Below are 17,413 nucleotides of genomic sequence, written 5' to 3'. Positions count from 1 at the left end.
GACTTTCTGAAACTGCTTCCAACGAGCACTAAGTATCATCAAAAGTATAACCATCAATTTTCATGGAGAGAACAGAAAGAAAGAAACAATGAATGCAGCCTGGGCAACATGGCAAAACCCCATCTCTACCTAAAAAATATAAAAATTAGCCGACTGTGGTGGCACATGCCTGTAGTCCCAGGAGGCTGCAGTGAATTACCCAAACCTGGGAGGTCAAGGCTGCAGTGAGCTGCGATCACGCCACTGCACTCCGCCCTGGGTGACAGAGCGAGATCTGTTTCACAAAATAAATAAATAAATAAATAAATAAATAAATAAATAAATAAATAAATAAAGAAAGAATGAATGAAGTTTTTTCCCTGCCAAGTAGGCCCTGCATAATCCAACTCTCTCTCTCTCTCTCTCTCTCGCCTTTTAACAAAAATAGGACATTAAAAGTGTCTATTGACTGGGCACAGTGGCTCACGCCTGTAATCCCAACACTTTGGGAGGCTGAGTCAGGTGGATCACCTGAGGTCAGAAGTTCGAGAGCAGCCTGGCCAACATGGTGAAACCCCGTCTCTACCGAAAATACAAAAAGTTATCCGGGTGTGATGGGGGGCACCTGTAATCCAAGCTACTCAGGAGGCTGTGGCAGAAGAACTGCTTGAACCTGGGAGGCAGAGGTTGCAGGGAGCCAAGATCATGCCATTGTACTCCAGCCTGGGTGACAAGAGCAAGACTCCATCTCAAAAAAAATAAAAATAAAAATTGTCTATTGCCTGATACTCCAAGATCAGACTTTCTTTCCACAAAACAATTTATTTACCTATGTTCCAAACAACCCACAAAATGCGCATCACTCTGCAGGCAGCTGATGGCTTGTTAGCCTTACTTATATACTCTTTCCTAGATCACATGGTTCAGATTCAAATAACATTTTCTCAATGCCTACTGTGTGCCAACTAGTGTGCATGTAGGCCCCTTTCACATGCTACCTTATGAGTCAATCATCTCTGGATAGCTTCCACATCAATCCAAGAGCTAGTCTTACGTCTTCTTAATCTTCGTGACTCCAACAATTCCCTAAATCACCAATCTACTCCCCAAAGGAGGACTAGATTGTTAGCCCTGGAAACCACTTGACTTGTGAAATCTGTAAGTCCAATATTCAACTCTTTGACATAACCTCCTGTTCTTATAGTGTCATCATTCCCTTATTACTTACTGCACCTGCTCTTTCACTGCATAACAACCAATATCTTGACCTTTTTTCCAGTCACAAAGTTTAATCATGGCTTCATTTCCTTCCTTTGAAACCTGGTCTAGTACTTCAACTATTCTCTTATCACTACATCAATTCTCCTATCCTTCTAATATTTACCAGCTATGAAATCTTGGGTGAATTATATAACTTCTTGAGGCTTCAGGTTCCTCAGCTATCAAATGGGAGGAATAATAACAACAGACGCAACAGCAGCAACAATATCACCACTTGAGTATGGCGGGGACCAAATGAAATTATGCTTATAGGGTCAAGTGACTGATACATGCTAGTTATTATGTAGTATCATCATTGTTAACCTAGCTAACTGGCCTGCAATCCTGATCACTATATTGATTCAACCATTTGCTGTCTGTGCTTATACATGTAGTTTGCTGGGTAGTATTAGAATAAAAGTTGAAGCACATACACAATCATACAGGTTAGTGTCAACAGTAATTTCTGGTCACCAACCTCAGATGGATCATCAACACCATTTGGAAAGCCTTTTACTTGTCACTAGAGAGCTCATGGAATTGAGGAACATTTTAAGGTCTTCTATTTCTTTTTCTCTAGAGACAGGGTTTCATTCTGTCACCTAGGCTGGAGTGCAATGGTGCGATTATAGCTCACTGTAACCTTGAACTCCTGGGCTCAAACAATCCTCCTGCCTCAGCCTCCAGAGGAGTGGGAATACAGGCATGCAACACCATGCCCCTTTTAAGGTCTTTTATTTCAATCAAACAATAGGTACTGTAATCTATTATAAAATACCAGTAAAGTGGATGTCTACCCTCTGCTTGGAAACATCCAGTGGGAGGAAAGTCATTTATCTACCAAGGTTTAATATTCTACGCCATTAACAGCTCAACACATGACAATATTTCTTTTTAAAATTAAGCTGAAATCTGGAATGCTTAATTTCTACCTATTGTTCAACTTTTTATCCTTCAAAGTTACAGAAAAGTCGAATTATGCTTCAAACACTTAAAAGATGCTCTTCATGTTATTTGAGTAACTAACTTCTTAGTTCTCTGAATGAGTTGGTTTACTTATGCCTGTTCTGAAACAGGTTTGCTCAGAATACAATACAGTATCAACTTTCTTGTTCTAAATATTACGTTTCTAATAATTCTGCCCAAGACTGAGGCTACTATTAGGTTTGTTGTTACATAAACAAAGATCAAAATTGCTGTTTAAAACAACTAGTTTTAATTAATCCTGTTGGCGAAACAGCAGGCCAGTGTAATCATGTTACAAAGTGGAAATGATCTTGTTCTTGACATTACCATAGAACATAAGTCTAGAAGGGACTGGAAACTTGCTAATTCACTGTACTTAAACCTCCTGTCACAAAGAGAAAAACTGTAGAAGCCTTAGCTAACCTTACAGAGTTGTAGGAATTCTTTTTTTTAAGACACAAGATCTCGCTCTGTCAGCCAGGCTGGAGTGAAGCAGCATGATCACAGCTCACTGTAACCTCAAACTCCTGGGCTCAAGTGATACCCCTCAATCACTTCAGTGATCAGCTTCCTGAGTAGCTAGGACTACAGGTGCACACCACCACCTGCAGTTAATTTTTAAATTTTTTTGTAGAGATGGGAATCTTGCTAAGTTGCCCAGGCAATTTGAACTCCTGGCCTCAAACAATCCTCCTGCCTCAGCCTGGAATGCTTTATATATCCTGGATATCAGTCCTTTATTAAATATGTTTTGCAAATACTGGACTTCTAGACTGTGGCTTACCGATTTTTTTTTTAACCTATGTCTTTTGATAAGCAGAAGTCTTTTAGTTTTTGTCTTGTTTTCTTCCCCTAAAGAGACAGGGTCTTGCTATGTTGCCCAGGCTGGCCTTGAAATCTATAACCCAATTTAGGAAGAACTAACATCTAAGTGACAGTAAGCCTTCCAACAGATGTTTGAGTTTTCACTGTTGAAGCTTTGCCATCTTCTGTTACATTCTTCCCTCAGTATTTCACGCTTTTGGATACTACTATAAGCAGTACTATTCTGTTAATTTTATTTTCTAATTTTTGCTGATAGTGTACAGAAATACAATTAATTTTTTAGATTGACTTTGTATCCTGTGATATAGCTAAAAGTACTATTTAGTTTTAGAAGTTTTCTTGATGATTCCTTAGGATTTCCTATGTACACAAACACGTCATCAGCAAATTCAACTTACTCCTTTTCAATTTCTATAACCTTATTTCTTGTCCTCATACACTGGCCAAAACATAAAATGATGAGAATAAAAATTATTACCTTGGTGCTGACATTAGGTGGGAAGCATTTAGTCTTTCATCACTAAGTATTCTGTTAGCCATAGATTTTTTTCATGTTTGTCTTTTATCAAATTGAGGAAGCTACCTTCTATTAGCTTGCTGAGAGATTTTATCATGAGTATTCAATTTTGTCAAATATCTTTTCTGTATCTATGGAAATGATCACATTGTTTTTCTTCTTGATTCTGTTATAATGTGGTGAACTAAATACATGGATTTTCAAATCTTAAACCAAACTTTCACTTCTACAAACCACACGTGTTGTTTGAGTATTACTGGGATGTTGCTCACCTGATAAAAAGAGCTGAGAAATGTTCACTCTTCCTCTGTTTTCTAAACTAACTTGTATAAAATTGGTATTATTTTTTTCCTAAGCATTTGAAAGAATTAATCATTTTGAAAGAAGCCATATGACCCTTATGCTTTCTTTGTGGGAAGGTTTTTGATATGAATTAACTTTCATTAATAGATATACAGGCCGGGTGCAGTGGCTCACGCCTGTAATTCCAGCACTTTGAGAGGCTGAGGCGGGGGGATCACAAGGTCAGGGGTTTGAGACCCGCCTGGCCAATATGGTGAAACCCCGTCTCTACTAAAAATACAAAAATTAGCCAGGCATGGTGGCGGGCACCTGTAGTCCCAGCTACTCAGGAGGCTAAGGCAGGAGAATCGCTCGAACCTGGGAGGCTGAGGATGTAGTGAGCCGAGATAGCACCACTTCACTCCAGCATTGGCAACAGAGTGAGACTCTGTCTAAAAAAAAAAAAAAAGACAAAAAGATATACATGTATTCAGATTTTGTTTCAGTTTGTCTCCTTTTGGTAAGTATTTTTCAAGGAATTCATTTATTTAATCTAAGTTGTCAAATTTACTAAGTTATAATATTTATTATATTTTTAATGTATATATGATTCATAGCAGTAACCTCTCTTTCATTCCAGATTCTGGTAATTTGTGTTCTTGTTCTCTTCTCCTTCCCCTTGTGTTAACTGGTCTAGCTAGGGGTTAACTTTATGATTTATTTCAAATAGCCAAATTTTGGTTTTGTTAGTTTTTTCTATTACATTGATTTCTGCTCTTATTTGTAGTATTTCCTTCTTTCTATTTATTTTGGGTTTACTTTGTGTTTCTTTTTCTAGCTAAGTTCTTAGGGCAGAATCTTGGTCATTCACTGTACATCTTTTCTAATACAAGCTTTCAAAAGTATACTTTCCTTCAAGGCACTGGTTTAGATGCACCAACACGTTTTGTTATATCACATTTTCATTATTATTCAATTAGAAATATCTTCTGAATTTCCTGTGGTTTCTTTTTAAAACAATGGGTCATTTAAATATGTTGCTTAACTTCTGAACATCTGGTGTTTTTCTAGATATCTTACTGACATTGGTTTTTGAGACAGAGTCTTGCTCTGTTGCCCAGGCTGGAGTGCAGCAGTGCAATAACAGCGCACTGCAGCCTCGAACTCCTGGGCTCAAGCAATCCTCCCGCCTCAGCCTCCTGCCACCACACCCGACTAGTTTTCTTTCTTTTTTTTTTTTTTTTAATTTTAATAGAGACAGAGTCTAACTATGCTGCTCAGTCTGGTCTTGAACTCCTGGGCTCAAGTGATCCTCCTGAATCGGCCTTCCAAAGGGCTGGGGTTACAGGCATGAGTCACCACACCTAGTCTTACTGACTTCTAATACAACTTTGCTTTTTACTAAACTTGTATTTTAGATTCAGAGGCACATGTTCAGCCTTGTTATATAGGTAAACTCGTGTCGGGGAGGTTTGTTGTACACGTTATTTCATCACCCAAGAAGTAAGCCTAGCACCCAATAGCTATTTTTTCTGATCCTCTCCCTCCTCCCACCCTCTACCTTCAAGGAGGCCCCCGTGTCTATAGGTGCCTTCTTTGTGTCCCTGAGTTCTCATCAGAGTTCTTATTTAAGTCTTTTGTGTCCAGAGAACATACTCTGTATGGTTTCAAGCCTTTCCAATTTACTGACACTAGTTTTATGGACCAGCGTATGATTCCAGCCTGTTAGTGTAATGTGTGCCCCTGAAAGGAATTTATGTTCTTCAGTTGTTGTATGCAGAGTTCTATACATATCATTTAGGTCAAGGTTGTCGATAGTTAATTTTGTTCTACATCTTTACTAAGTTTTTTGTCTAGTTATTCTGCAAACTGCTAAGACAGAAGTATTCAATTTTTCAAGCATGATTGTCAATTTGTTTATTTCTCTCTTTAATTCTATCAATTTTTGTTTTGCTTCGTTTTGAAGCTTTCTTATTAGGCGTATACACATATGTCATTGTTATGTCTTTCTGATGCATCAACTCTTTTATTATTTTATTATTATAAATGTCTGCATATGAGATTGGGTATAACAGGAAAAAAGAACAAGGAAAAACCAAATGGTATAAGCTTATCTCCAAACAACTAAGAGTTAAGTAAGGTACAGTTTTTAAAGCTGTCATTTTTTCAAGGGTATAATATCTGAACTCAGATGAACTTCACACTTTCTGAAAAAAACCAAGACCCTGCCACCTTCTACATTTAAACACTTAGAGAAAAACTTATGAAACTATTTGAATAAATACTTGCTTAAGAGGTATAAATGAAAAACTTTGTTATACTGATAAAAGGATTTTTCACTTAACTGTGGTAGTTTTTAAAGTGATATACCTATTATTAATAAAGACACTGGCTTCTATGCTCTGTGTTTCATCAATAAAAAAATTTAACTGCAGAATGATCTATCAGTGTTTCCAGTAATACTGCCAGATGAGTTTCCTTTTAATGGCTCATCAGTTAATGTGATTGTTGTGAATGTAATATGAGGACACTCATTTAGCAACATATTATTACATCATCTTAACATGAAGTAAGGCCCATCAGGCATTATTAAATTAGTCTGAATTTTGCAGTATGTCAGCAGCATTTTATGTACATTAATAGCAGAGTTAATGCTCCTTGGGGAATTCTGTTGAAGAAAAATGGTTTTAATGTGGTATTTGAGCATAATTTTGGAGTCACTATTTATATTTCCTTGGATTTTTTTTGTCGCTTGTGAATAGGTAAGACAAAATGGCAGCCAGTTAGTTAAAGTATATTTTTTGTCCCTCCTCTGACTCATTATAATAAATACTGTCTGGAATACATGTTTTCCTTTGAAAAGTTTATCCTTGCTGCAGAATAATCTTTCCACTCTGCTGAATTTTGGGCTTCCTCTCTGGGGCTCACGAACTGCTCCTATGAATTCTTAAAAAAAAAAGGTATCTTTCTCTCATCTGAATATCTTTAAATCTTGTATATAGCAATACTGTTATTTTGTATCAAACATTCTAGTAGCCTTGTTCTTCTCTTTTCCATAGGCCTTCCTGATCTCTCCAAAATGTTTATAAACTGTTGGTTAAACAGTAATCATATAGTTTCCTCTAAGGATAACTCCTATTGGCTTACACAGAGGAGTTGGCATACACAGAGGAGTCGGGTTTCTTAAAGCATGAACTCTAGTCCATGTGAATCAAAATCACCTGGACATTTGTTAAAAATTTAAATTTCCTCTGGGAGTGGTGGCTCTTGTCTGTAATCACAGCACTTTGTCAGGATGAGGCAGGAAAATTGCTTGAGCCTAGGAATTTGAGACCAGCCTGGGCAACACAGTGAGACCCCATCTCTAAAAAAAAATTTATATATATATATATATATATATATATATATATATAAAATTAGCAGGGCATGGCGGCTGCATGCCTGTAGTCCCAGCTACTCAGGGAGGTATATGAAGACCCAAATAACCTTTTGTTATGTGGGCCACATGAATTTAGAAATTTAATATTATGTATTTATTTTTTGAAATGTTTTCACAAGCGCATACACTTTAAGTTTCAGAGACCTACTACATAGGTGGAAGCAGAAACTGCTTATCTTTCAGATGAAGAAATCAATGTAGAGATGAGACTTGAACCTAGGTCTCTTGACTCTAAACCTTACATCCCTTGAGCCCAGGAGGTCTTGTGAGAGCCACTGTACTCCATTCTGGGTGACAGAGTGAAACCTTGCCTCAAAAAAAAAAAAAAAAAATTAATTCCCTGTCTCCTTCTCAAACAAATAAAAATGAAGGAAGGTAATAAGGGCACGGAGTTGAAATCTGATGGATTCCTATGCTGAAGTATAGTCATATAGTCAAAACACTCAAGCATGAGTTTAAGTTTACCACTTGCTAGATATGTAGCCTTAAGCATAATACCTTAGGAGAACCTCTGTTTACTAATCTGCAAAATGAGTTGTTGTTAAAAGAATTAAATGTGATTATGTTTAGTTCAATGGCTGGTTCAGTTAGTGCTCAGCAAATGGTAGCAAATTTTATTAGAGCGCTACACATTTAGGTTTAAAATAAATGTCTTTTGATATGAGAATTAAATGTGGTACAAATGCACATTAATCCTTGGTAAAAACTGTTAAGATTCACCTTTGCAAAACTGGACAATTACATTAATAGAACTTATTGCTGACTCTAACTAAACAGCAATACCTTTGCCAAGAGGGTATAAATACGTAAGTGAAAACATTTGAACATAATAAAAACATTAATATAAGCATGAACTATGATTTATTAGACTTAGCTGTGCTCTCAAAAAGCTTACAATAGTGTTTTCTCCCCCCTCAAGTTTAGCAGTAATGTTAACACTAGCCCAGTGGCTCTCAAACATTTAGGTCTCTTAAAAATAATATTAAAGATCCAAAATATCTTTTGTTATGTGGGTTACATGAATTGAGAACTTTAAAATTATTTATTTATTTTTTGAAATGTTTTCATAAGCCCATACAGTTTAACCTTCAGAGATCTACTAAGTAGGCAGAAGCAGAAACGGCTAATCCTATCTTTCAGATAGAAATCAGTGCAGAGATGGGACTTGAACCTGGGTCTCTTGACTCTAAACCTCTGTCTTACCCCCCTCAACTGACATTTACTGACCTTCTACTGTATGATTAGGAACTGAGAAAAGCACTTTCATATATCTGATAAGTAAACCAATTTGTTATGGTTATGAGGTATTCTTATAGTATGAGAATACACATAAGATTCAATACTGCCTAACTAAGCTGCTATCTTAGATTTAAGATGAAGATGAAAAGACTTTTACGGCCCTGAAGCAGGGTGGCAGACAAGTTAGCTTAATGATATGTCACAGAGGCAGTTTGCACAGCTTATAAGCTTAAACCTACAGGATTCTTTGTAGTTACTTTTATCAATCATTCATTGTCCAAATGATGTAACTTAGTTTGGTTATTTATTTATTTATTTTTGAGACAGAATCTCCCTCTGTTGCCCAGACTGGAGTGCATTGGTGCAATCTCAGCTCACTGCAACCTCTGCCTCCCGGGTTCCAGCGATTCTCCTGCCTCAGCTTCCCAAGTTGCTGGGATTACATGAGCCTGCCACCACGCCCGGCTAATTTTTGTATGCTTAGTAGAGATGGGGTTTCACCATGCTGGCCAGGCTGGTCTCAAACTCCTGACCTCAGGCAATCCGCCCGCCTTGGCCTCCTCCCAAAGTGCTGGGATTACAGGTGTGAGCCACCGCGCCTGGCCACAACTTAGTTTTTCAAATTTTGTTGTACTCTGAAGAGATTCAGAAGAGTGATGGTTAGGTGGCCTACAAAACTCTCAAAATGAGTACTATAGCCAAGATCAGAAATTAGATCCACGGCCTCCAATCCAAGTCATTTATGAACTAAAATTCACACTATGAAATTCAAACAGTAACTTGTATCATAAAAAAGAATGAGTTCTGATATCAACTATGAATTGCAGAAATATTACAATCACCAATCCACATTTGATATGGACCAAAAAAGAGGATATTTTGGTTTTCATCAATGGATATTGCTAAAACTATACAGAATAAATTGTGTATCTTGGTTGGCCTTAAAGCACTGTTACCTTTGAAAAAGGTCAGAAAGATACCTTAATGGGGGCTAGATGTTCAATTGCTGCTTTTCTATTTTTTACTGTGATCTGAATAAGCACTTATATTCTTTGGTTCTCTGCAATTTTTAACTAGGCATGAGCGGTATGCTGGTAAATGTTTAACAACTGTTTTAAAAAATGGAAGCCCTGAATTGTAACATTTTTGAATTTCCACAGTGCAGTGTAAATACTTCCATTGATGGCCATTGTTTTGCTTGTTTTTATTTATTTTTTTTAGAGATGCAATCTGGCTACATTGCCCAGGCTGGACTTGTACTACTGAGCTGAAGTGATCCTTCTGCTTTGACTTTCCAAGTAGCTGGGACTACAAGTATAAACCACAGTGCCCAGCTCATAATAGCCAATTTTAAGATATCAGTGTGATGTCAACCATACTTGCTAAATTCCTAAAAGTTTAACAGATTCGGCTCTTGTGAGCTAGTAAGAGCTGGTAAGGCAAAACACTGGCTATGACACAATGCTAATCTATATATATTTTAAATGACTAGAATAAAATAAAGCTAACCATAAACGGAAAATAGAGCAATCATTAACAACACTAAAACTTTAAAAAATCACTTGGATGAAAATAGAGTAAAACTGCTTGGTCTGAAGCCAAGAAATCTGAGTGTTGGTCCAGTAACTACCCCCAAATCTATGATATTTAACAAATCACTTATTCAGACCATGCCTATTTGCCATTAAGGACATGGGAATATATGATCCTGAATTTTTACAATATATTTATTTTCTCTCTCTCTTTCTTCCTTTCCTTCTCCCTTCCTTCTCTTCCCTCCTTCCCTCCCTCCCTCCCTTTCTCTCTCTCTCTTTTTGAGACAGAGTCTTACTGTCACCCTGGTTGGAGAGCAGTGGTGCAATCATGGGTCACTGCAGCCTTCAACTCCTGGGCTCAAGTGATCCTCCTGCTTCAGCCTCCCAAGCAGCTGAGACTACAGGCATGCACCACTACACCTGGCTGATTTTTACATTTTAAGTAGAGACAAGGTCTCACTATGTTGCCCAGGTTGGTCTCAAACTCTTGAGCTCAAGTGATTCTCCTACCTCAGTCTCCCAAAGTATTGGGATTACAGGCGTGAGCCACCGTGGCCAGCCTACTACAATGCAGTATTTTATAATGGGAAGGCATATCACAAAACAGGATGTTATGTAAAACTCTCTTAGAGGCACAATTATGAAATATGTATTAAATGGAGTATTATTAGCATGGCAGTTAAAACCGGCTCACATGCCCATGCCTGAAATTAGGGTGGGCCCTCATGTAGAGCATGCAGATGGCAGAAAACAAATTTAATATGTTCTGCCTTTCCTTTCTATTCTTTTTGGCTTGATTCTGATGGGAATCTGCAGGTGAATTGTGTGTTCAGGATTCTCAGTCTAAAGATATGAGGAAAAAGGCAAAAAAGATGCCCATTAGCAGAAGCACAAAATGCTAGAGAAGGTGGGAGAGTTGAAACAAAGATTCCAAGTCAGGGAGGGTGTGAAGCCTAAAAATTTGTTAGATGCAGGATTGAAAACAAAATACTTCCAATATTAATGATCAGTTTGACATTACAGGATATTTAAGCTATGCAGATCAATCATATATTCTTTATGTACCACCAATTACATTTTCTGTGAGAAAATATGCAAAAAAATTTCTCAGAAATGACAGGCATTTTGGAAAGCGGTAGCTTTGTTTCCAGTTAAAATGGAGGTGGGTTATGAAAATCTTTGATGATAAAGACAGCCTGGCAAACTGGGGAACTGAAACAATTTTAAGCAAAGAGAGCAAAAAAACAACACTTAGTTACAAATTAAACAAACAGTAGTGAAATAAATTGGATAATTTCTATCTCATCTATTAATAGAGCCTTTATTTATGTGTTTAAAAACCATCTCATTGCTTTTTTTAATCATTAAACTTACTTGACAGCCTGGTAATCCAGTATCTCTGCTGTACAGGGAAAATGAGCCTCTCTCTGATGTTTTTCCTATAAAACAAAGAAATTAACTTTATATAAAACCCTTCATTTATTGACAGACAATCAAACTTCTAGACTATTCATGGTAATTATATTGCAGTTTTAAAACAGAAAGAACAAATTAGAAATAAGAGGATACAATTCAATAATTTGTAAAACTTGCTATCACTTCAGTCAGTCTGAGTCAAATTCTGGGCAGAATGTAGTGACTCATGTCTGTAATCTCAGCACTTTGGGAGGCTGAGGTGGGAGGACTGCTTTAGTCCAGTAGCTCAAGACTAGCGTGGGCAATAGTGAAGCCTCTCTACAAAAAATAAAAAATTAGCATGGTGATATATGCCTGTATTCCCAGCTACTCAGGAGGCTGAGGTGGGAGGATCACTTGAGCTATATAAAGTAGCATGTAAATACTTTATTTTCAACGTATAGTATTTTAAAACACATTTAAAAGAATGAAAAAGACATTTATATAGCCAACAATATGATACATGTACCCATTAGTTAGAATGTTTTCCCATGTTTGCTTCAGACTGAACCTTCTTCTCTTCTTTCTCTCTCAAAAATTAATACAGTATTGGGCCAGGCACAGTGGCTCACGCCTGTAATCCCAGCACTTTGGGAGGCGAAGGCGGGCGGATCACGAGGTCAGGAGATCAAGACCATCCTGGCTAACAAGGTGAAACCCCGTCTCTACTAAAAATACAAAAAATTAGCCAGGCATGGTGGTATGCGCCTGTAGTCCCAGCTACTCAGGAGGCTGAGGCAGGAGAATCACTTGAACCCAGGAGGCGGAGGTTGCAGTGAGCCAAGATCACAACACTGCACTCTAGCCTGGGTGACAGAACAAGACTCCGCCTCAAAAAAAAAAAAAAATTAATACAGTATAGACATAGCTCAAACCACACCTCTGGATAACCATTATCATAATAATGATGTGCATGATTACCATGTATGTTTTATACTCTTAAATATATATTCATGTTCTTGAACAATATACATTACTGTTTGCATTTAATATATTTAAACAGATGGAATTACATGGTATTTATCTTGAAACCTGTATTTCCATATATTATGTTTTTGAGCTGTGTGTTGATAACAGATCCCTAGTTTGAGCATCTTTACTGCTATACAATGTTCCATTATATAAATAAAACCAGTTTATATATTTCCCTACGGAAAGATAGTTTTTATATCTTTTTGTCATGAGCAATATTGAAACAAATATCCTTGCACATCTCGTGTACACACACACACACACAGACATACATTCCTTCAGGAGAGACACAAAGAAAGGAAACTGGTAGATTAAAGGATGCGAACTTTCAGCTTTATAGGCATTGATTGCCTTATTATTCTCAGAAGTCACCACGCCCATTTATATTCTTCCCAGCAACATGTAAGAATTCTTGCTGTGGCGGGGGGCAGTGGCTGACGCCTGCAATCCCAGCACTTTGGGAGGCCGAGGCGGGCGGATAACCTGAGGTCAGGAGTTCAAGACCAGCGTGGCCAAAATGGTGAAACCTCATTTCTACTATAAATACAAAAATTAGCCAAGTGTGGTGGCACACGCCTGTTAGCCCAGCTACTCGAGAAGCTGAGGCAAGAGAATCATTTGAACCCAGGAGGCAGAGGTTGTGGTCAGCCAAGATCGTGCCATTGTACTCCAGCCTGGGTGACAGGGTGAGACTCGTCTCAAAACAAAACAAAAAAGAAAAAAAAAAATTCTTATTGTGACTATACCCACTGATACGGTTTGGCTGTGTCCTCACCCAAATCTCACCTTGAATTGTAGATCCCATAATCCCGACATGTCGTGGGAGGGACCTGGTGGGAGGTAACTGAATCATGGAGGCGGTTACCCCCATGCTGCTGTTCTTATGATAGTTGAGTTCTCACAAGATCTGATGATTTTATAAGGGGTTTTTCCCCTTTTGCTCGGTACTTCTCCTTGCTGCTGCCATGTGAAGGAGGACATTTTTGCTTCCCCTTCTGCCATGACTGTAAGTTTCCTGAGGTCTCCCCAGCCATGTTGAACTGTGAGTCAATTAAACCTCTTTCCTTTATAAATTACACAGTCTTGGGTTATGTCTTTATTAGCAGCGTGAGAACGAACTAATACACCCACAGTTCAAAACTTTCATGGCCAAGTATCAGTAATAGTATGGGCCAGTTCTTGAGGGAGAATGGATGTTAAGTCTCACAGCGTTAACAATTAACAGTAGGGTACTCACTCATTTGTATTCAATATACTAAATGAATTTGCAAATGTGGTATTTTTGAGGCTCGGTAACTAAGGCCCCCAAACATGGTGCTTTGACATGCTGGATTGAAGCAGCAGCCTCAAGGTCTCTCTAAGTCATGCCCTCTCCACCAGACCCCTCCCCACAATCTTCTGTTTTTTTGCAAAGCACAGAATGAAGTTGTTCTCTGAAATTCCCTATCTATTTAGAAACCGGACCTGCCAAAGAAGAACACAATTACCTTCCCTGAGTTTCAGTAATTCCTTCTATGCCAGTCATTCTAAGTTGGCAGTTCCCTTCAGTCTCTGCCATCTTCTTGTTCCAAGAGGATTTCTCATCCATTTTGATTACATGCAGGGAAGGCTGTGTATGTCAGAATTGCAAGTGTACAATCCTTTAATGGTTTTATTTTGTAGTAACTAGTTTTATTGAATTAATTCATTTATTTATTTTGAGACAAGGTCTCGCTCTGTCATACAGGCTAGAGCACAGTTACATAATTACAGCTCACCGCAGCCTCCAACTTCTGGGCTCAAGCAATCCTCCCACCTCAGCCTCCCAAGTAGCTGGAACCATAGGCGTTTGCCAACATGCCTAATTTTTTAAAATTTCAGTTTCAATAGAGACAGGGTCTCACAGTATGGCCTAGGCTGGTCTCAAACTCCTGGGCTCAAGCAACCCTCCTACCTCAGCCTTCCAAAGTGTTGACGTTACAGGTATGAGCTACCATGGTGGCCTAGCATTATTATTTCAAGGATTATTTTGCATATCTAAAGGGTTAATAGATGTCAGATTTAGAGTTGTAAAACTTCTACGTCAATTAGTCAGCATGACATGTATACTTTAATGTAAATGATACTCGTCTATTTCTAAGGTTTTTAAAAATAATTATGTATCATATAAATAAACAATTTTGAACATCCTATTCACCTGTAGAGTTTTTTTTAATTAGTGAACTACATTTTTTATTTTTTATTTTTTTTGAGACGGAGTCTCACTCTGTCACCCAGGCTGGAGTGCAATGGCATGGTCTCGGCTCACTGCAACCTCCACCTCCTGGGTTGGAGTGATTCTCCTGCCTCAGCCTCCCAAGTAGCTGGGACTACAGGGGCGTGCCACCACACCCGGCAAATTTTTGTATTTTCAGTCGAGATGGGGTTTCACTATGTTGGCCAGGCTGGTCTTGAACTCCTGACCTCGTGATCTGCCCACCTCGGCCTCTCAAAGTGCTGGGATTACAGGCGTGAGCCACCACACTCCATCACAAGTTAATACTGTATTGTATTTTGAATCAAATGTCCTAGTAAGAACTCTTAAAAAAAAAAGTTGAAGTGGAAAAAGGAACAAGGTTAAAGGTGAATATTAGCTCTGTTTTTAATAATGTACAGCTTTTAAATACAATCTTAATTATCTGTGTCGAGGCTACCCATATGACAGATCATTTTTAAGAACCTAAAGTTTTAAACTTACTTTCCTGTGCTTATTAAAATTCCTAAAATTCCTTATCCTTTCATAAAGGACATTGAATTCAAAGAGAATGAAAACTAATTTTACATAAGCTGAAGATGTTACAAAGTAAAAGTTTCTTCTGAAATGAAAGTTGATAGCTTATTTTCAAAATGATACTTAATCTATTCAAATAAGATTTTGAACTGTAAATACATTTTTATTTCACCTTTCATTTATTAGAAAGTAGTTATTTTCTTAAGGACTTATAAGTTTGAGTATCCTTGAAATAAAATAATGCATACTCAGTCTAAGACTTAGGAGGCATTCATTTTTAATTCTTTCAAAATTACTTTTCACAAGAACTATTTTCATGAATTAAAATTAATCATATACATTATCTTTCTTTTATCTCAGGCATCTGACAACAAAAATCTCTGGCTACTGTACTAAGGGTTTCTACCAACCTTTTTTTTTTTTAACATAAATATACATAAATGAAGTATAGACAATTTTAACCAGTCAACTTCAGCTGAAAACAGTTTAAGAACTACTAATAATGTAACATATATCTAATTTTCCTTGAAGCACCTATGAAAAAATTATTACAAAGAATTCTCTGGGATAGTCTAATACAGGGTTTTTACTACACTCTTGTGTTGCGGGGGTGTGAGTGTGTATAGGTATCGGTGTGTGCACATGTGCATGGGCCTCTTGGGTGGACTTCTCAGAATCATGATTATAAATGTACAAAACAAAATGTAAGTATTTTAATGTACAATGACACGTAATCATCAAAATGTTCTTTTAAAAACCTCACATTTCCTGTAATTTATTAACACATTAATAAGATTTAGCAGCAGGACTAATAATAATTTGAAAGCATAAATAATAGCTTAAGATATCTGCAACAATTATAATATGAAAATATCTATTGTTCTACTGTGACAAAAACTGTAGGTACTGTCTGGATTATTTTGTTATCCTTATTCAAAATGGAAGGCCATGCTAAATTTCACTTAGAGACTGGTAAAAATAAAGATGACAATTTTTTCCCATTCAAGTTCACTGATTTTCCTTCTGTCCTGGGATTCTCTGGACTCCAGGTTAAGAAACCCAACTCTAGTAGAATAGCAACATATTATTGGAAAATACACAAGAATAAGACATATATATGTATATTAAACCATCAGACACATAACTTGTGTGCAAAGGTATTTTAAGTAGCTAAACTTACATGGTTTACATTAACTACATTCAGCATTTTCTGACCTAAACTAAAAATTGCTCAAGAAATGACAGATAATTCTGACTAATTTATACAGTATTTAAAACATTTATTCAAGAAACAGCAAATGACTGAAGTTCAAGAAATTATTTTCTCCAGACTCATAAACTCTTAGAGGCATTAGTTACCCTAACAAATATTCTCAGACTTAAAAAAAAAAGTTATCTTGCTCTCTACCACTAATATACTTAAGTTATAACCTTTCAATGCTTACAGAAATACAAACTAATGCTATTCTTTTGACATAAGATACAATCGGCAGTCACAGTGAAGGTGGGAGTGGACAGGCACAGTTCTACATTCCCATTTCTCCCCATCTCAATTACAAATATCCAAACATTGACTGGACAGAAGAATCTAAGATCCATACATTCCATCAAACATTTATGGGCTAGTCACTGACAGATGAAGAGGTTAGGAGATGAGTAAGACACAAGCTTCTGGCCGGGTGCTGTGGCTCATGCCTGTAATCCCAGCACTTAGGGAGGCTGAGGTGGGAGGACTGCTAGAGCTCAGGAGTTCAAGACCAGCCTGGGCAACATAGTGAGACCTGACCTTTATAAAAAATAAAAAAAAAAAAACTTAGCTGGGCATGGTGGTGCATACCTGTAGTCACAGGAGACTGAGGTGGGAGGACTGCTTGAACCTGGGAGTTTGAGGCCGCAATGAGCTATGATCATGCCACTGCATTTCAGCCTAGGAGACAGAGTGAGCCCTGCCTCAAAAAACAAAAAACAAAACACAAACAAAAAAAAACCCCACAAGCTCTACCCTCAATAGGTGCCAAACAATGAAAAAGCTTATAGCCTACTCGATGACCAAGTTTTAGAAGTACTGCTACATTTGTTAGACATTTAGCTCTATTTAGTGACAGAAATCTAGTATTTGATAATATATATTTACTAAAAATACCGCAAAGGTTAGAAGGTGCCTGATGTGGTTTGTGTGCCCACCCAAATCTCAT

The 17,413-nt window shown here is 37.5% G+C and overlaps 1 protein-coding gene across 24 annotated transcripts in view; it reads right to left on the bottom strand.

Moving 5' to 3' along the window:
- TCF12 (transcription factor 12) overlaps positions 1-17,413 on the bottom strand; it is a 366,336-nt gene that overhangs the window by 110,691 nt on the left and 238,232 nt on the right. For 22 of the 24 annotated variants that reach the window (XM_016927652.4, XM_063795006.1, XM_063795008.1 and 19 more), the window contains one exon: positions 11,417-11,481. The exons of the other annotated variants lie outside the window; for them this stretch is intronic. In XM_016927652.4, the coding sequence (XP_016783141.1) occupies positions 11,417-11,481 (65 nt within the window). The remainder of the gene's footprint in view (positions 1-11,416; positions 11,482-17,413) is intronic. 24 annotated transcript variants of the gene reach the window in all.

This window comes from Pan troglodytes, chromosome 16 (assembly GCF_028858775.2).
Source record: "Pan troglodytes isolate AG18354 chromosome 16, NHGRI_mPanTro3-v2.0_pri, whole genome shotgun sequence".
Classification (NCBI taxonomy): Eukaryota; Metazoa; Chordata; class Mammalia; order Primates; family Hominidae; genus Pan; species Pan troglodytes.
This window is presented reverse-complemented; position numbering and strand designations above follow the sequence as displayed.